Here is a 15,830-nt window from a genome sequence, read left to right on the forward strand (position 1 = left end):
GAGAACTGGCAAGAAAGTCTTCCTGTTTTTCATGGATGAGATTATTTTACATTTCACTTAAGGAAACAGTAAAAATTATTAGCTGACTTGATCACAGGCACTGCAGTGATGCCCACAATCATTGGTTGTGCTTTAGTCTTTTTGCGACTCCTTTTCCATGAAGAGACAAAAGCACTTCTCAAATGGTGTCACACTAAAATCACATCAGATTTAGGGCATATGCCTTTATGAACAGTAACGAACTATTAATTCAATACTTGTCCAAAACAGAAATGCTGAAATAAAATTAATATTAGGATGTATTCATGTGAACCTCATTAAGCCATTAATCTACCTCATCTTGACATTGGTTGGAGAATATATGACTAGTGTTTTGCCTGTACATGGTCCCATGCTAATGGAAACGCAAAGAGTATCCCACATTGAGCTGCATTTCTTAAAGCATAGCTTAGTATCTCACTAACTTTCTTTCTATATGGGATAGTCATTGTCACAGAGAATCAGACATGACATGTTATCTGACTGTCCAGTATCTGGGGCATTGTGTGAACATAAGCTATTATTGGAGATGCAATGTGAATTTAAATATATCAGACAAGATACTTCTAGATATATTCATTTCTTTGAAAACTGGGAATTAAGAACAATACAGGGAAAATCTGTCAGAAAAAAAAAGTGACCAGACATTGCAGTATATATAATGGCCCAACAGTGTAGATTTCCCTTCACATAGCAGTCAGCCTTGACAGTGTTTGAAACTCAATGCGTCATCGGTCTCACATAGAATGGGAACACATTCAGAAGAGAGATAAGATGAACACAGCTTCTAAGATAACCTTTAAAATGGCACAAAGCAGTTTAACAAATAAATCAAAATTCTATTGGTCTCAGATTACACTGACCCAAAGCAAATGATCTGGCACTGATTTAGTGTTTCATGTAAAATGCCTGCTGTGTCCATAAAATGGTGCTAGTTATGGCCAAAACCAGTTCTTAATGTCAACCCTTCTAGGATCCCCTTTTCCAGGCTAAAACTAATACACAAACAAAGGTTTCCCTTATCAGTTTGATTGTATAGATGTTCCTGAGCAGGCATCCTATGGCTTCATAGTTTTCACCATTCTGTCTGAGATCATCACACCCATATGCACCTGAGGAACGAGTCACTCAAGGAAGAGGTACCAAGAAGGAGGTTATAAATGTACCAGTTGATGAAGGCCACCTTTCTACTGTGCTTAAAACCCATCCTGGCTGCAATCTAAGAGGAGTCGAATGTGATAGCTCTGAAATACTTCCCTGGGCAGAAATGAGCATGTGAATGCCACATTAAAATTCACTGTGTTAACCAAAACCATGTAAGAAGTTTATCATATTCTGGAATGGACTTCTATGGAAAAGATATTTCTATTGGCAAAGTATTACAAGGTATTGTTTCTGAATGTTTTCATACCTAGGACATACCTTAGGGAAGAAATCTAGTAGTTTGATTGCCTGAAGGATAAACACACTATCTGTGTTGTGCACAGGGAAAATCCCTTACTTGTCTCATGTTGTTTGCTTCAACAGTAACTTTAGAGCAGGCTAGTAAGATGTACGGTAAGCAATGATCTTTTCCACACACTAGCTAGTAGAAAGCAGAGCTGCTAATACTGTTGGACTAGGAGTCTGTTTTTTTCTGGCTCTCCTTAAACCAAATTTACAATCTCATTTCTCCCCTTCTTAGGGATAAAAAGCTGCTTTATATTTCCACTCTGTAACTTTCATTTCAGATTAAAATAAAACCAATAAAACAGTGTAAATGGAGAATATCTAAAACCTGTGCCTGAGAGATAGTGAATACCATGTGACTTTGCCAGTAGAAAATTTCATTTGAAGTCAAATTACAGAAGAGTATACAGTATTAAATACATCTTCAGAAAAGGGTGGGCAGATCTGAAAAAAAAATAAAACCACTTCACACCTTTTAGATACACAACAGTGCAAAGAGGAATGTGACCCTTAAATTCCTTCAAGAAGCTGCTTTTACTCTTTGCAGGCAGTCCCAGAACAGAGATTATATCGTCTCTCATGGAAGGCTTAGTAAGCTTGACATCCAAGGTAACTGTGGCTGAGGAGTTGGTTAATTGATTATGTTTCCTACAGTAACTAGCACAAAAGTAATGTTAATTTCTTTACTTTCATATTAAGAAATTATACACATTTCAAGCACAACTACGTTCTCAGTTACAGCAAGTGACTAGCATAGCATGTTTGCTATGAGCATTCCTTCGCACAAGTTAGAGACATCATTTTCTGCCTAAATTCCTTCAAAACAAATCTGAGGGTTTTCCTTAATGTTATTTATACTACAGAACACCTAAGAGAAAGCTGACACTTCTGCATACTTGGCTGGAAATGTACCTGGATGACTTTTTTTTTGTGAATCCAAGTGCAATGATTGATTATTGCTCACCGCTAGTTTTGGTTTCTTGATCAAGATAACTCTGAGAAATCAAGAGAAGTCTTGAAAGCTATTAACAAGGTGGTTTTCTAGCCATTGTTGGACAGCTAGCTTTTCTGAGGATTGAAGGAAAGCAGTGAAGAGGCAGGAAAGTGTTTAAGGCAACAGAAGGTGTAGTGGAAATCCAGCACTAGGAGAAGTTACTACAAGAGTCAACCTTTCAAGAACCATGTAATCAAAGCTGTTTGGAGAAGCTGGATTGGCATACATCTTGTGGAAACTTGTAACATCTGTTTGATAAAGGCTAGGAAGCAGAGTCATGGAAGGGTGCTCAGAAGCAGAGTGGGAAGAAGACCAGTGTCCCTAAAGGGGTAGGAAACTGAATAGACCTGAGAACCAGCTTTGTGCTGGTTCATTGAGTGAAGCCGTGGAAGAGACTTTCATATATATGTGCCTCCAGTATGCTACAGACAAACTGTGGAAGTCTCTAACACTTTAACACTGCATTTGACATCACTAGTAGCATCCTAACACTGTAATGGCCACCTTGGCAGCTGCTGCATTGAGTTACTGGAGAAGAGTAAGTAGTTGCTGCATTTCCCATACATTCTTATTTTGCTCTCAGTGAGAACATACAGCTCCATTCCCTTCACAGAACTGTATCATTTGTAAAATCATAATCCTTTGTAAAAATAGAAAAACCTGAATGTCTTTTGGTCTAAAAAGCAACAGAAAGGTCCAGCTCAGGCAGGTATATGCTTAACTTCAACCATAAATTAGCTACATTCAATAACAAACATTCTGTCTGTATTCACAGGTATCTGAGGTGTTACTATTGGGCTGTTCGTACTTTAATCACCATCGGTGGCCTTCCAGAACCACTAACTCTGTTTGAGATAGTTTTTCAACTGCTGAATTTTTTCTTGGGTGTCTTTGTCTTCTCCAGCTTGATTGGTCAGGTACAGAAAATAATAAATCAATAACTGGATACACTCAAACTGCTGTAATCATAGTATCATAGTATCATTCAGGGTTGGAAGGGACCACAAGGATCATCTAGTTCCAACCCCCCTGCCATGGGCAGGGACACCCCACACTAGATCAGGCTGACCAGAGCCTTGTCCAGCCTGCTCTTAAACACCGCCAGGGATGGGGCCTTGACCACCTCCCTGGACAACCCATTCCAGGGTTTCACCACTCTCATGGTGAAGAACCTCCTCCTCACATCTAGCCTGAATCTCCCCACCTCCAGCTTCATTCCATTCCCCCTAGTCCTATCACTACCTGATGTAGTGATGATATATTCAATTTAATGGAGCTTAGTTCTGTGAAGAAGTTTAGCTTCTATCTGAATGTTCTGTGAAGAAGTTTAGCTTCTATCTGAATGTTCTTCTATTTAGATGTCATCTATACTTATTCTTCTGACAGATATATGTGTTTAGTCAGTTCTCAAGTTTGTAGCCCTTTTGCACACAAGCTGATTCAAAGCCAAGACTTTGCAGGACACAGGTGATTCTCGAAACTCTGTGTAATTCCTTTGTTCTTCCTCACAACCAAGGAGGCAGCTCCCTGATATTCACATCGTACTGTTAAATCTGATATTGAAATTATAATTGTAGGTATGATGTTAATATGTAAAAGTTGTTGCATAAGTCACGTTTGGTACTGCTGCCAATTAAATACTGTTAAGCCCATTTGTTTTGCCAAACTGGAATTCTGCTCTCTTCTCAGTGTATTTCTGAACCTGAAAATCAACTGTTTTCTGTTTCTCTTGGTTCTCATTTGGCAGGAGGGAAAAACCCTCAAAATGCATAGCACAGCAAAACAGCTGCATTTCCAAGTGAATAAAACTGAAATATTACTGGCTTGTAACTATTAAACTCGGGCATTATATTCATAGGTTTTAAAATACCTTGCCTACAGAAAAACAAATACCATGGTTCCTAGCTGAGACTGTGTCTAAAGTGGAATAGAGTGGAATAGAATGGAACAGAATGGAATAGAATTAACTGGGTTGGAAAAGACCTCTGAGATCATCGATTCCAACCTATCACCCAACACCATCTCATCAGCTAAACCATGGCACCAAGTGCCTCATCCAGTCTCCCCTTAAACACCTCTAGCGATTGTGACTCCACCACATAACAAGTGGCTTTGCTTCTCCACATCTGAATTAGGCAGGGAACTTCAGCCTGTCTGGTCTCTCTCATGCATGAGCCAAGCCCCATCCAAAGAGTACTTCCTAGCCCAGGGCAGGGTTTTCACAGTTTTCCCTGCTAGAGTGTATCTATCTAACCTGCATAGATACTCAAACACGTGCTGAGAGAGGCAATGAGGCTGGGGAGAGGTCCTGAGCACAGCCCCACGAGGAGAGGCTGAGGGAGCTGGGATTCCTGCCGAAATCATTCCATACTTTTTGGTTTATACTTGTGTGTCATTGGAAGAATTACCATGATAAATAAATAAAAATTAAGCCAGAAAATTAACTTTCATTTTGAAGCCAGGACTTGAAAAGCTCAATCAGTTAAAAACTGCACTTCTCTAGTTGTTTAGAAGTGCAAGAGGAAATAGCCGTTATAAAACAGATTCTTGCCTGTAGGATCCACAAAGAAGAATTACCAAACCCAAAGTAGCTCATCTAAAAGATTTCTCCTGGAAAACATTGAATTTGGGTATATTGGAGCAATGTTCAGAGCTTGCATGTTTATAATTGTACCCTAAATTGATACAACTGTCAAAGAAAGCACCATTCCCCAAGATGATTCTGCAGATTATTTTTGTCACCAGGATAGTCATTTGCAGAAAGAAACCTCCAATCTTAGCACACAAACAGCTTCACTGCAGTTTGTTACAGCTCTGGTTTACAAAGGGCTCATAAAGTTACTGAGTTATTCCTGGTTTAGCATACTTGCCTAAAAATTGTTATTCCCACTGCAATCAGTTGCATCTCTGTAATAAAGAGCAAGATTCAGCCCACTGGCACAGGAATCCTTGGCCACTGCAACATGAGCCCATTCTACTAAAAACATCTCTGTACAGATGTGCTTTAGAAGGAAGAATACATATGAACATAAAAGTGTCCACTTTACAAAAACTAAATTCATTTTGATTTGGAATGTTACAAGAATTTTCTGCCCTAAAACCTTCAAGGCCACCTTTCAGCTCAAACTGCATCTTTAGGACTAATCTAGAATCCCTTAACTATTTAAACAGAGGCAGGATCTTCACTGTAATGGTGCCAGAGGCTATTTAGTCCAGTTTGCTTCACTTCTGACCTCCTCTGCACACCAAATGCAGAGTGGTTTCACTACACATTTTTAAGAAAGGTATTATCTATAGTTTTCATCCATGTCCAGAAATATAAAGAGAAGAATAAGCCAAACCCCACAAATGATTAGTTTAAAACTATGTAGCCTTTCCAAGACAATTAGATCAAACCTACAGTGCTTCTGGAAAAAGCAGGTGAAGCACCTATTCCTTATTGTGGCCTTCCATTATCTTAAGGGAGCCTACAAGAAAGCTGGTGAGAGACTTTTCAGGGTGTCAGGTAATGATAGGATTAGAGGGAGGCGAACAAAAGTAGAAATGGGTAGATTCAGATTGGATGTTAGGAAGAAATTCTTCATCATGAGGGTAGAGAGACACTGGAACAGGTTGCCCAGGGAGGTGGTAGAAGCCTCATCCCTGGAGGTCTTTAAGGCCAGGCTGGATGTAGCTCTCAGAACCTGATCTAGAGTGAGGTGTCCCTGCCCATGGCAGGAAGGTTGGAACTGGATGATCCTTGAGGTTCCTTCCAACCCTAACAATTCTATGATTGTATGAACACAAAGCTGAGGTGGTAGAAGCCCCATCCCTGGAGGTGTTTAAGACCAGGCTGGATGAGGCTCTGGCCAGCCTGATCTAGTGTGGGGTGTCCCTGCCCATGGCAGGGGGGTTGGAACTGGATGATCCTTGTGGTCCCTTCCAACCCTGACTGATTCTATGATTTTATGAAAATCAATCAGTGGTTTTATAAACAAGTGGTTTGTTCTTTTTATACGTTGTTGACAAGATATGCAAATCAAGACTGTTTTTGCCAAAATGTGTAGTAATGACACCTGATGTTTGCAGATGAGAGATGTAATTGGAGCAGCTACAGCAGGACAGAACTACTACCGCTCCTGTATGGACAACACTGTCTCCTATATGAACACCTATTCTATTCCAAAACTGGTCCAAAATCGTGTTCGAACCTGGTATGAGTACACATGGGACTCTCAGGGAATGCTGGGTAAGGCTTCTCAATTCCAGTTACAAGGCAGCTCCAAGTATAGATAGAAGGTGAAATTCACATCTCTCCTCTTCTGAATTGCTTATGAGAAGTGAGAGGAGGGCATTCAGTTTACTTTACAAAAGAAAAAACAATTCCAAAAGACTATGATGTACTACTCCACAAATTCTATTCATTCATATAATGTTCTGGTTATAACTTTAGACAAGATATATTGCTTTAACGGACAGCATCTGAATAAAAGCATATTAGCAGCTTCCTCATCTGAACTCATAAATGCTACAATAGCTCTGTTATTTTTCTTTACCATGTTAATTTGATGATATTCATTCTTTTTTCCTTTATAACTAACAGAGCATTTTTTTTTTCCCCCTCTTTTCTTTTACAGATGAATCAGAACTGCTGGAGCAGATGCCACTCAAAATGCAATTAGCCATTGCAATTGATGTGAACTTTGCCATTGTCAATAAAGTTGACTTATTCAAAGCAAGTAGCTTTAGAGGAGAATGCATAAATGTGTAGTGTTCCTGCGACAGAAATCTTGCTCTGTGCATCCTGCAGCACTTCAGGATGTGCCTGTTAATATGGAAGGCAAAACAGGTCTAAGAAATATCTCAATTAATAGACATGCCAGGACCTGCCTTTGAGGTTTTTTGTGTCAAAGCACAGATTTTTATCAAGAAAGCAAATGATATTAAGACTCAATCCTGTTAGATTTGCATACTAAAGCTGATGTTGTCATAGGACTGTAAGGGATTTCAGGGCGTAACTCACCTTAGAAGTCAGACATAGAAGAATGTAGTTTTTAACACACCCTGCCCTGCTGAGATCATGAATGCTATGTGCTCTGGCAGCAGACCTTTGACACAGGAAATGCTACTTTTTAGTAACTTCTTTTTTTTGTGCTTACTATCATGAGAGTTTTCCAGAGATACAACTTAAATGTGGTACCTAAGATTGGATTTCTGCCAGCAAACCAGGCACTACATTTTGAGAAGTCTTGACATGCAGTCACAGTATCACTAAGGTTGGAAGAGACCTCAAAGATCATCGAGTCCAACCTATCACCACAGACCTCATGACTAGACCATGGCACCAAGTGCCATGTCCAATCCGCTCTTGAACACCTCCAGGGACGGTTTCTCCACCACCTCCCTGGGCAGCACATTCCAATGACGAATTACTCTCTCAGTGAAGAACTTTCTCCTCACCTCCAGCCTAAACTTCCCCTGCCGCAGCTTGAGTCACCTTCATACTGATTTATTTGCTAGGATAATTGCAAGAAATATGTGATATCTCTGTATAAACATTAAATAGCTGCACATTTTCTGCCACATTTGCTGAAGACACAGAGTTTATAGATCCGGACCAACTTTTTGCCCCTGGAATATGTTTTAGAAAATGAAACAAAAACCAACCAACCAAAGAGAAAAACACACAACCCACTCAAACCAACCAACCAAACCAAACCAAAATACTCACAAACAAACAAACAAACCCCACCCAAACCAACCAACCAAACCAAAAATATCCCAACCAAACAAAAAACCAAACCCAATCCCATGAAACACCCATAAAGCTCTGAACATAGCATTAACTGAGATTCCACAGCAAATTTAGCTGTACAGAAGCTTCCTTTGTAAAAAATGAGATAGAGTAGAGCAGAGTAGAGTAGAATAGAGCAGAGTAGAGTACAGTAGAGCAGAGTACAGTAGAGCAGAGTACAGTAGAGCAGAGTACAGTAGAGCAGAGTACAGTAGAGCAGAGTACAGTAGAGCAGAGTACAGTAGAGCAGAGTAGAGCAGACCAGACCAGGTTGGAAGAGACCTTCGAGATGATGTTTAAACCAAGGAGAACTTTCTAAGCACTTGAAATTAGAATTCTTTCAGTCTTAGCTCTTCTTTAAAAGCTGATCCTTAGGATGTTTTGAGCTTGCATTCCACTTATGAATCTTCAGATCATTCATGTGCTGTCAGATTTTGATGCCCAGTGTAAGCACTAATAGGCACTTGTGTTACTGAATTAACAGAGCAATCAATTCTGACTGTTTTAACAGGGGTGTGATACTCAGATGATCTACGACATGCTGCTAAGGTTGAAATCCATTGTGTACTTACCTGGAGACTTTGTATGCAAAAAGGTGAGTTTTATTGTCTCTTGCAAACAATAATGATAGCATGCATTATAAGAAAAAGGGTTCAGATATCGGTCAAGTGTCCTTTAGATAAAATTAATCTTCAGTGGATTAGATGGTATAAACATAATTAAGGTACTTGGTGCAATAACAACAAATGTGCTCTCAAGTTTCCACACAGAAGATGACAGTATGGATTTCATTAGTTGTATTATCAAACAGAACATTACAGTAAGATGGGAAAGTATTTAATGTAAACATGGCTTGTGTAAAGACACACCATGAAGTTTTAATATTTAAAATGGAGCAAGCTTAGGGGGTTTTAGACATATACCCATACAAGCCTAGCCTACAGATCTCAATCTATGATGTTGTGCATGTGCTGCATTCATGTATTCAGAAACTCTTAAGTGGAATTGTCCAAGAATGCAAGAAATACACCACATCCCATACCACAGTTTACACCAGAATCTGATCTTGCCCTGCCTTCATTCTCAGCTCCAAGTAATCTCTAGATGTCCAGCTGAATGCTGTTGCACTGTCCCTTAGCAAAGGTGTATAGCATCCCTTAGCATTTTGGCTCAATGATAGCCTTAGAGTTACACAGCTAGACAGCTCACCTTCTGAGCAAGCAAGCCCACATCTCTCTTCAGAAGGCAAATAAACACACTCGTAGGCAAGTTGGATGCAGTTAGAGCATGGAATGGAGGAAGTAGCAGTATTGTTATTGTTCTGACAAGTGACCTAGTTCATACCATACTCAGAAAGTGACCCTCAGAATCCCTTCACTTATCTTTGGCAGTCCTAGTCCAGCACATTCACTAAGAACCTGCTCCCTCCAACAGTTAAGCATATCATCCTCTTCTCAAATGCTGAGCTAGTCCCATTGCCTCCACAGTGTAGGACATTGAACATTTGTGGATATACTGAAGGATCAGGTGTGTCTCTTCAGAGACCAACCCCAGAATTACTCTGGGCTAAGAAGGATGGAAGTGTAGATTGGTGTCTCTGCCTGTACAGTGTGCAGTATGCATGAAAGGATCTCAGACTGTGGCTGGGACTCTGCTACAACAAGAAATAATAAACAACAGTAGCAGATTCTAGGTCTTGATACTGCAATCAGTTTCAAACAGTCCACATTAAGAATGGATGACAGGATACAAAAAGTAAATCTTCTGTGAAAGAGTGGAAAGCTATTCACAGAAGAGCCTACCAGATTATTCTATGAAAACAAAACAAACAAAAGACCCCAAACACCACCAACAACAAAACAAACCACTGCCCTGCTAAAATACTGAACCTTTATGTGTTTGTATGCCCAGGGAGAGATTGGCAGAGAGATGTACATCATCAAACAGGGTGAAGTTCAAGTCCTCGGAGGCCCTGATGGTACAAAAGTGCTGGTTACACTGAGAGCTGGAGCTGTATTTGGGGAGATCAGGTAGGTTCATCACAAATTTTAACACTTCCTTTAGAACTGGTCAGATAATCAATGGCTGTTTAACTTCTCTGTGGCAAGCATGACAGCTACCACAGAGAGGCTAAGGAAGTGGGTAGGATCAACCAGGAGCACACAAGGAGATGCAGGGAACTGAAGGAAAATACAATCAAAGCACCTGAGACTAATCTGGCAAGATCTGAAACCATATGGGGGGCGGGGGGCAGTTTACCCAGGAATACACAGACAAATTTCTCCCTCAGCATTTAAAAGAGCACATTTTCCCATTCTGAGGTCTGCAATACATCAGGCCCAAAGGCATTTTATTGCCTGCACAGTGAGACTAGGTGTCCTTACACAGCAGATGGTAAAAATTGTAATTACCAACAAAAGAGATAACAAATCTAAACCAGAAAACAAAAAATAGTTCATTTAGGAGCTGAAGCAGGGACTAAGACAGCAAAAATTAGGCATCCACGTTTGAAAATGTATTTCAGAGCACACAAAATAAGAAAAAGTCTGACAGACCAGATTTTTGAGTCTGAGTTTATCTAGGAGAGAAAATTTTTCCCTGGTGGCTACAAATGTTTTTTATATTTTCCATGTGGTTGCTATGCAAAACCCATTAACTCTTCTATGCCATGTTCCCCAGATAGCCAATCAACAGCTAGTTTTTAGGCACTGCATCCCCTGCTGAGGTTGGCCTGAGGAAAAGTAATGAAATACAAGTTCTGCTGTATGTGATAAACTGGAGCCTTGATTTCTTCCAGCTGCCTTCCTGTTATTGTTAATCCTCGTGCTGGTAGCTTTGGTCTGCCTTTTGAAAAGTGGAAATCAGCTCTGTGCCAGGTTTCCATTTATCTTCTACTTGTCTCTCCCTTTGTAGTAGAGGAGACATTCCTGTTCATGCAGTAATGAGCACAGAGAGCTCGCTTAGACCTCAAGTGGAAAACACCTGATATGTCCCATAGATACAGACCTTTTACATTGAGTGGGACTGAAATTGTATTAGCTCTTTCAGAGAAGGTTACTTGAAAGCTCTTTCTGTGCCTGAGCAAAGCCACAAAACAAAATGCTGTATTGTAAGTTATGTGGAATGGCTGAGGATGGTTTCAGTAATGGTTTCATTGTTTTCCATTATTTACTACATAGCCTTTTATTTGAAGAAAGGACTTCAGTTTTTAAACTGAGAAATGCTAATGATTAGTTAAAAAAAAAAAAACAAAGAAAGGATTTTCAAGCTTTTGATGGAATCGAGGTGAGCACTTGTTTCCATGTGAGAGCTACACAAAGGCCTTTAAAGATTCATTTCCTGGTACGTGTTACTCTTTACATAATTACCAACATGCCCAGTAAAACCCTCAGCAGTGCTGTAACTGAATGCTTCAAGTCTTGTTTTATTCATCACTGACCTACTGCAGCAGCAAACCCCTTCAGACATACCTAATTTGCCTATAAATGTCAGGCAGTGGATGAATATCAACTCAAGGAGAAAAGACACCACAACTGGCAGACATCTCCAGAACTGAAGAAAAGCAAAGAGCCGAGGCACTGAGTTTATCAGTAGAGATTTATCCTCTTCCTTGTGGAAGTGTTAGAAAATAATGAGTTTGTAAAGTGCCCTTCTACAGAGGTTTTTTCAAGGTCTTCTAAAAACTGTGCAGCAGAAGCAAAATCATCTTTAATGGATGAAATTCTGCTTCGTTTAGGAGAAGATTTGGATGTGCTCAGTATTCATAGCATGTTTATCACCAGCTATCAGACAGATTTCCTTCTGATTTCTGTTTCAAGACTTGTTTAAAGAAATGTCAGCTTCATTCTGAGTGCATGATTTCTAAGACACTTGCTATTTAATCTCACTGTTCAAAATCCATGTTAATGATGCTTTAAAAGTCTGGGAGGACAGAGGTGTTGAAGAAAACCGAAGTGTTCCAAAACAATTCTCTGCTTTATACTGGAGGACCAATGCAAGACTAACGTTCAAACAAGCCCTTTGCCAATGTCAGCTTCTTAAGTTATTACAGAGAGAGATTAAATAATAGGTATTGCCTTACAATTAACATCCTAACCTCATTACTGCCTTCCTGTATAGATAGTATTGGTTTGGGGAAGAAAAACACCATCAGAGGCAAACAGATTACTGCCTCAACATGAGCCTGTCTGTGCAGACAGTTGAGAAAGGAAGAAATACAGCTATAAGACTTCATTAACCCAGAGAAATTTACACTTTAAGCCAGATGTCCTCATTCATCCCCTTGCTGATATTTCACTGGAACTATTTGCTATCAGAAAATGGTAATTCTAGAAAAATGAAAATATTTCTCCACTATAGTTACATTTTTTGATGGGGACATTTGTAATGTTTGGTCTCAGCTTTAGCCTTTCAGCTATTTTTGTAACTTTAATTTTTATTTTAAACCCCCAAACTTCAGGGAGTATTTAGCTTAGCTCTGGGAAAGACTGCATTTTCCACTTTGGCCCAAGTGGCAGCTACTGCTTTTCAATCAGCCCTGCCCTTTGGTGTCTGACATCCTGCTCAGAAGCAAGATCCTGCCTCGTTTCCCTTTCCACACTTTCTGTTTCCCTTTCCAAACAAAGAGGTGCTGAGCTGAGTCACCACAACCCTGATACTTAACAGCTAATACATGCACCATTCCTGGGATCAATTTGCTAATTTCAAGGAGCAGCAGCTTCCTACAGATACCACCTATTAAAGATACATACCTTGAGTATTGTGTCCAGTTCTAGGCCCCTCAATTTAGGATGCTGACTTGCTGGAACATGACCAGAGAAGGGCAACAAAGCTGGTGAGGGGTTTGGAGCATAAGCCCTGTGAGGGAGCTGAGCTTGCTTAGCCTGGAGAAGAGGAGGCTCAGGGGAGACCTTATTGCTCTTTACAACTACCTGAAGGGAGGTTGTAGACAGGCGGATGATGGTCTCTTCTCCCAGGCAACCAGCACCAGAATAAGAGGACACAGTCTCAAGCTGCGCCAGGGGAGGGTTAGACTGGATGTTAAGAAGAAATTCTTCCTAGAGAGAGAATGGACTGCCTGGGAAGGTGGTGGAGTTGCCATCATTGGAGGTGTTTAGGAGGAGACTTGATGGGGTGCTTGGTGCCATGGTTTAGTTGATTAGATGGTGCTGGATGATGGATTTGATGTGTTGATCTTGAAGGTCTCTTCCAACCTGGTTTATTCTATTCTCTATATATATACACCCTAAACAGATAAGCTGAGTCAGCACTTCAACAACTTCATACTTCAAAATCAAATTTGCTAACACATGAATTCAGAAGCCTATCATCTCATTTCAGACTAACAACTGGAGTATAGATACTGCATTACAAAGAGAAATGTAGTGCTTTTTAAATTTGGTCTGTCATGTAATCCTTTGCACACCAGCCAAAACAGATTCAATGATGAAATCCATTACCTTGCCCTTAGTCAAATATGCTGCTGTTGAAGCATGGACTACCTTGTAAAATTCACCTTACATCATCCCCTTAATGGAAAAAGCTGATCTCTTTAGTCCTAGTCTGCCCTGACAAAATGAGCTCTCTCTTAGGAAAGCCTGGAAATGATTCTTTTGTGACACGTTGAGAGTGATTCATCAGAACTGGAAAGTTCACCATTTTCTTTAGCTGCTTTTCTTAGTTTGGAAGTAGTTCTGTTCTAGCTGAGGAGTTGCCCATCATTGTTTAAAAAGCAGATGAAATACTGCATTTTCAGCTTCAGTTCATATATCTCAACTGCTGCCTTGGGCCGCAGAACAGCCTGGTGGGTGTGTAAAAATGGCTTTGTACAAACAGTGTCAAAAGTCTCATAAGAAATACCACTTACAGTATTAAAGTATCTGTATGATCTAATATTTATTAATATTAAATACTTTTATGGAAGATATTTAAACAAATAGTTACATATCTGTGACTAATAATTTTAATCAGTGTTAGTTCATATTTTCTGGGGTCCAGACTTTCCTTTATTAACAACCTTTAAATTTAGAGATAGCTAAATATCTTCTAAAAGTATTAGCACACTGGGAAATAAGTTAGGGTGTATCTCCCTCAACAGAGTGATAAAAGCAATTTTAGCACTAAGAGCAAAATGCAACTTCTTTTGCTTATGACCACAGCTGAGAAATGAAGCTTTTAAATTTCATTTGCTACAAGACAAACATTTGCATTTTTATTTGTACAACATCTAATCTGTATGGGGATGTCCTTCCTATGGCCAATTGAGGCTTGATAAACTGGTCCAATGCCTTACTTTCAAAATAAAATAGCTTCCCTTTTCTAGCAGACACATTTATAACTGTCAGCCTGAAGGATCTTCCTAATCCATAGCGTTCAACCTGTCAACATTCAAATGTGAGGCACAGTATGCGAGAAAATGGAGAAGCAGAGGGACACATAAGTTACTCACTCAGGAGAATGAAAATTCTTGGAGAATTATTCATTCATTTTAAGTAACTCCTAATAGGGGACTATGTGCTGCTCTACTTCTGATGTAAATCATTTTCAGCAATGAAACTGGGGAAATGTTCCCATGAGGACTAAACCAAATGCTGTCCTGGCAGTGAGTGTCTCCTGGGGAAAATGTCTCTATCTAGGAAGACATTTCACAGTCCTTAGCATCTACATATACCTGACTAGTAGTGACAATTTGCCCTCTTGAGGCAAGAACATATTTGTGAGCCCAGCTGTAAAGAGCCTTTAGAGAACACCAGATAGAACAACTGGATGCATAAGTGAGCTTTATGATTAGTTCAATGGATAGTCACCAGCAAAGAGATTCCTCACTAAGGAAAGTTACAACGTGACTGACAATGTTTGTTTTCATTCCAGCCTGTTAGCTGCAGGTGGAGGAAATCGCAGGACTGCCAACGTGGTGGCTCATGGTTTTGCCAACCTTTTCATTCTGGACAAGAAAACACTCAATGAAATCTTGGTGCACTATCCTGACTCAGAAAAACTTCTCATGAAGAAAGCCAAGTATGTTCTAATAGTTTTCAAATTACATGATTTAGCAGCAGAACAGGCAGTTGTGGTTTCTAGACAGATTTGCATTTCTTTCTTGGAAGAGTAACAAATGTAAACACATTTGTGTTCAGAAGTCAGATTTGCCTGGTGCTACCTAGTGGAAGTCATGATCTTGGTAGAGATTCCAAGGAGCATGGAAAAGTGGCAAGTAGAATGAAGTTCTGAATGCAATCGACTAGATATAAGGTTAAAACCAAACAAAACCCAACCAAATGAACAAACACAAAACCCCCACCAAAACAAACAGGAGATGCAGATGGGTATCAGGACTCCTGCCCTTGTATGTCTCCAGCAATGGGGCATCCACCACCTCCCTGGACAACCTGGTGCAGTGTTCCACCACCTTTATAGTAAAGAACTTCCTAATGTCCAATCTAAATCTACCCTGCTCTAGTTTAAAGCCATTGCCCCTTGTCCATGGGTACTTGGTGCCATGGGTTAGCTGTTTGGGTGGGTTGGATTGGTTGATGGGCTGGACGCGATGATCTTGAAGGTCTCTTCCAACCTGGT

At 40.0% G+C, this 15,830-nt stretch overlaps 1 protein-coding gene across 1 annotated transcript in view; it reads left to right on the forward strand.

Moving 5' to 3' along the window:
- CNGB3 (cyclic nucleotide gated channel subunit beta 3) overlaps positions 1 to 15,830 on the forward strand; it is a 51,954-nt gene that overhangs the window by 31,591 nt on the left and 4,533 nt on the right. The window contains exons 11-16 of the mRNA XM_068158514.1: positions 3,258 to 3,399; positions 6,551 to 6,710; positions 7,099 to 7,196; positions 8,767 to 8,850; positions 10,167 to 10,285; positions 15,126 to 15,272. Of these exons, the coding sequence (XP_068014615.1) occupies positions 3,258 to 3,399; positions 6,551 to 6,710; positions 7,099 to 7,196; positions 8,767 to 8,850; positions 10,167 to 10,285; positions 15,126 to 15,272 (750 nt within the window). The remainder of the gene's footprint in view (positions 1 to 3,257; positions 3,400 to 6,550; positions 6,711 to 7,098; positions 7,197 to 8,766; positions 8,851 to 10,166; positions 10,286 to 15,125; positions 15,273 to 15,830) is intronic.

This window comes from Melanerpes formicivorus, unplaced genomic scaffold (genome assembly GCF_026170545.1).
Source record: "Melanerpes formicivorus ecotype bairdi unplaced genomic scaffold, bMelFor1.0.p_v2 SCAF_40, whole genome shotgun sequence".
Classification (NCBI taxonomy): domain Eukaryota; kingdom Metazoa; phylum Chordata; class Aves; order Piciformes; family Picidae; genus Melanerpes; species Melanerpes formicivorus.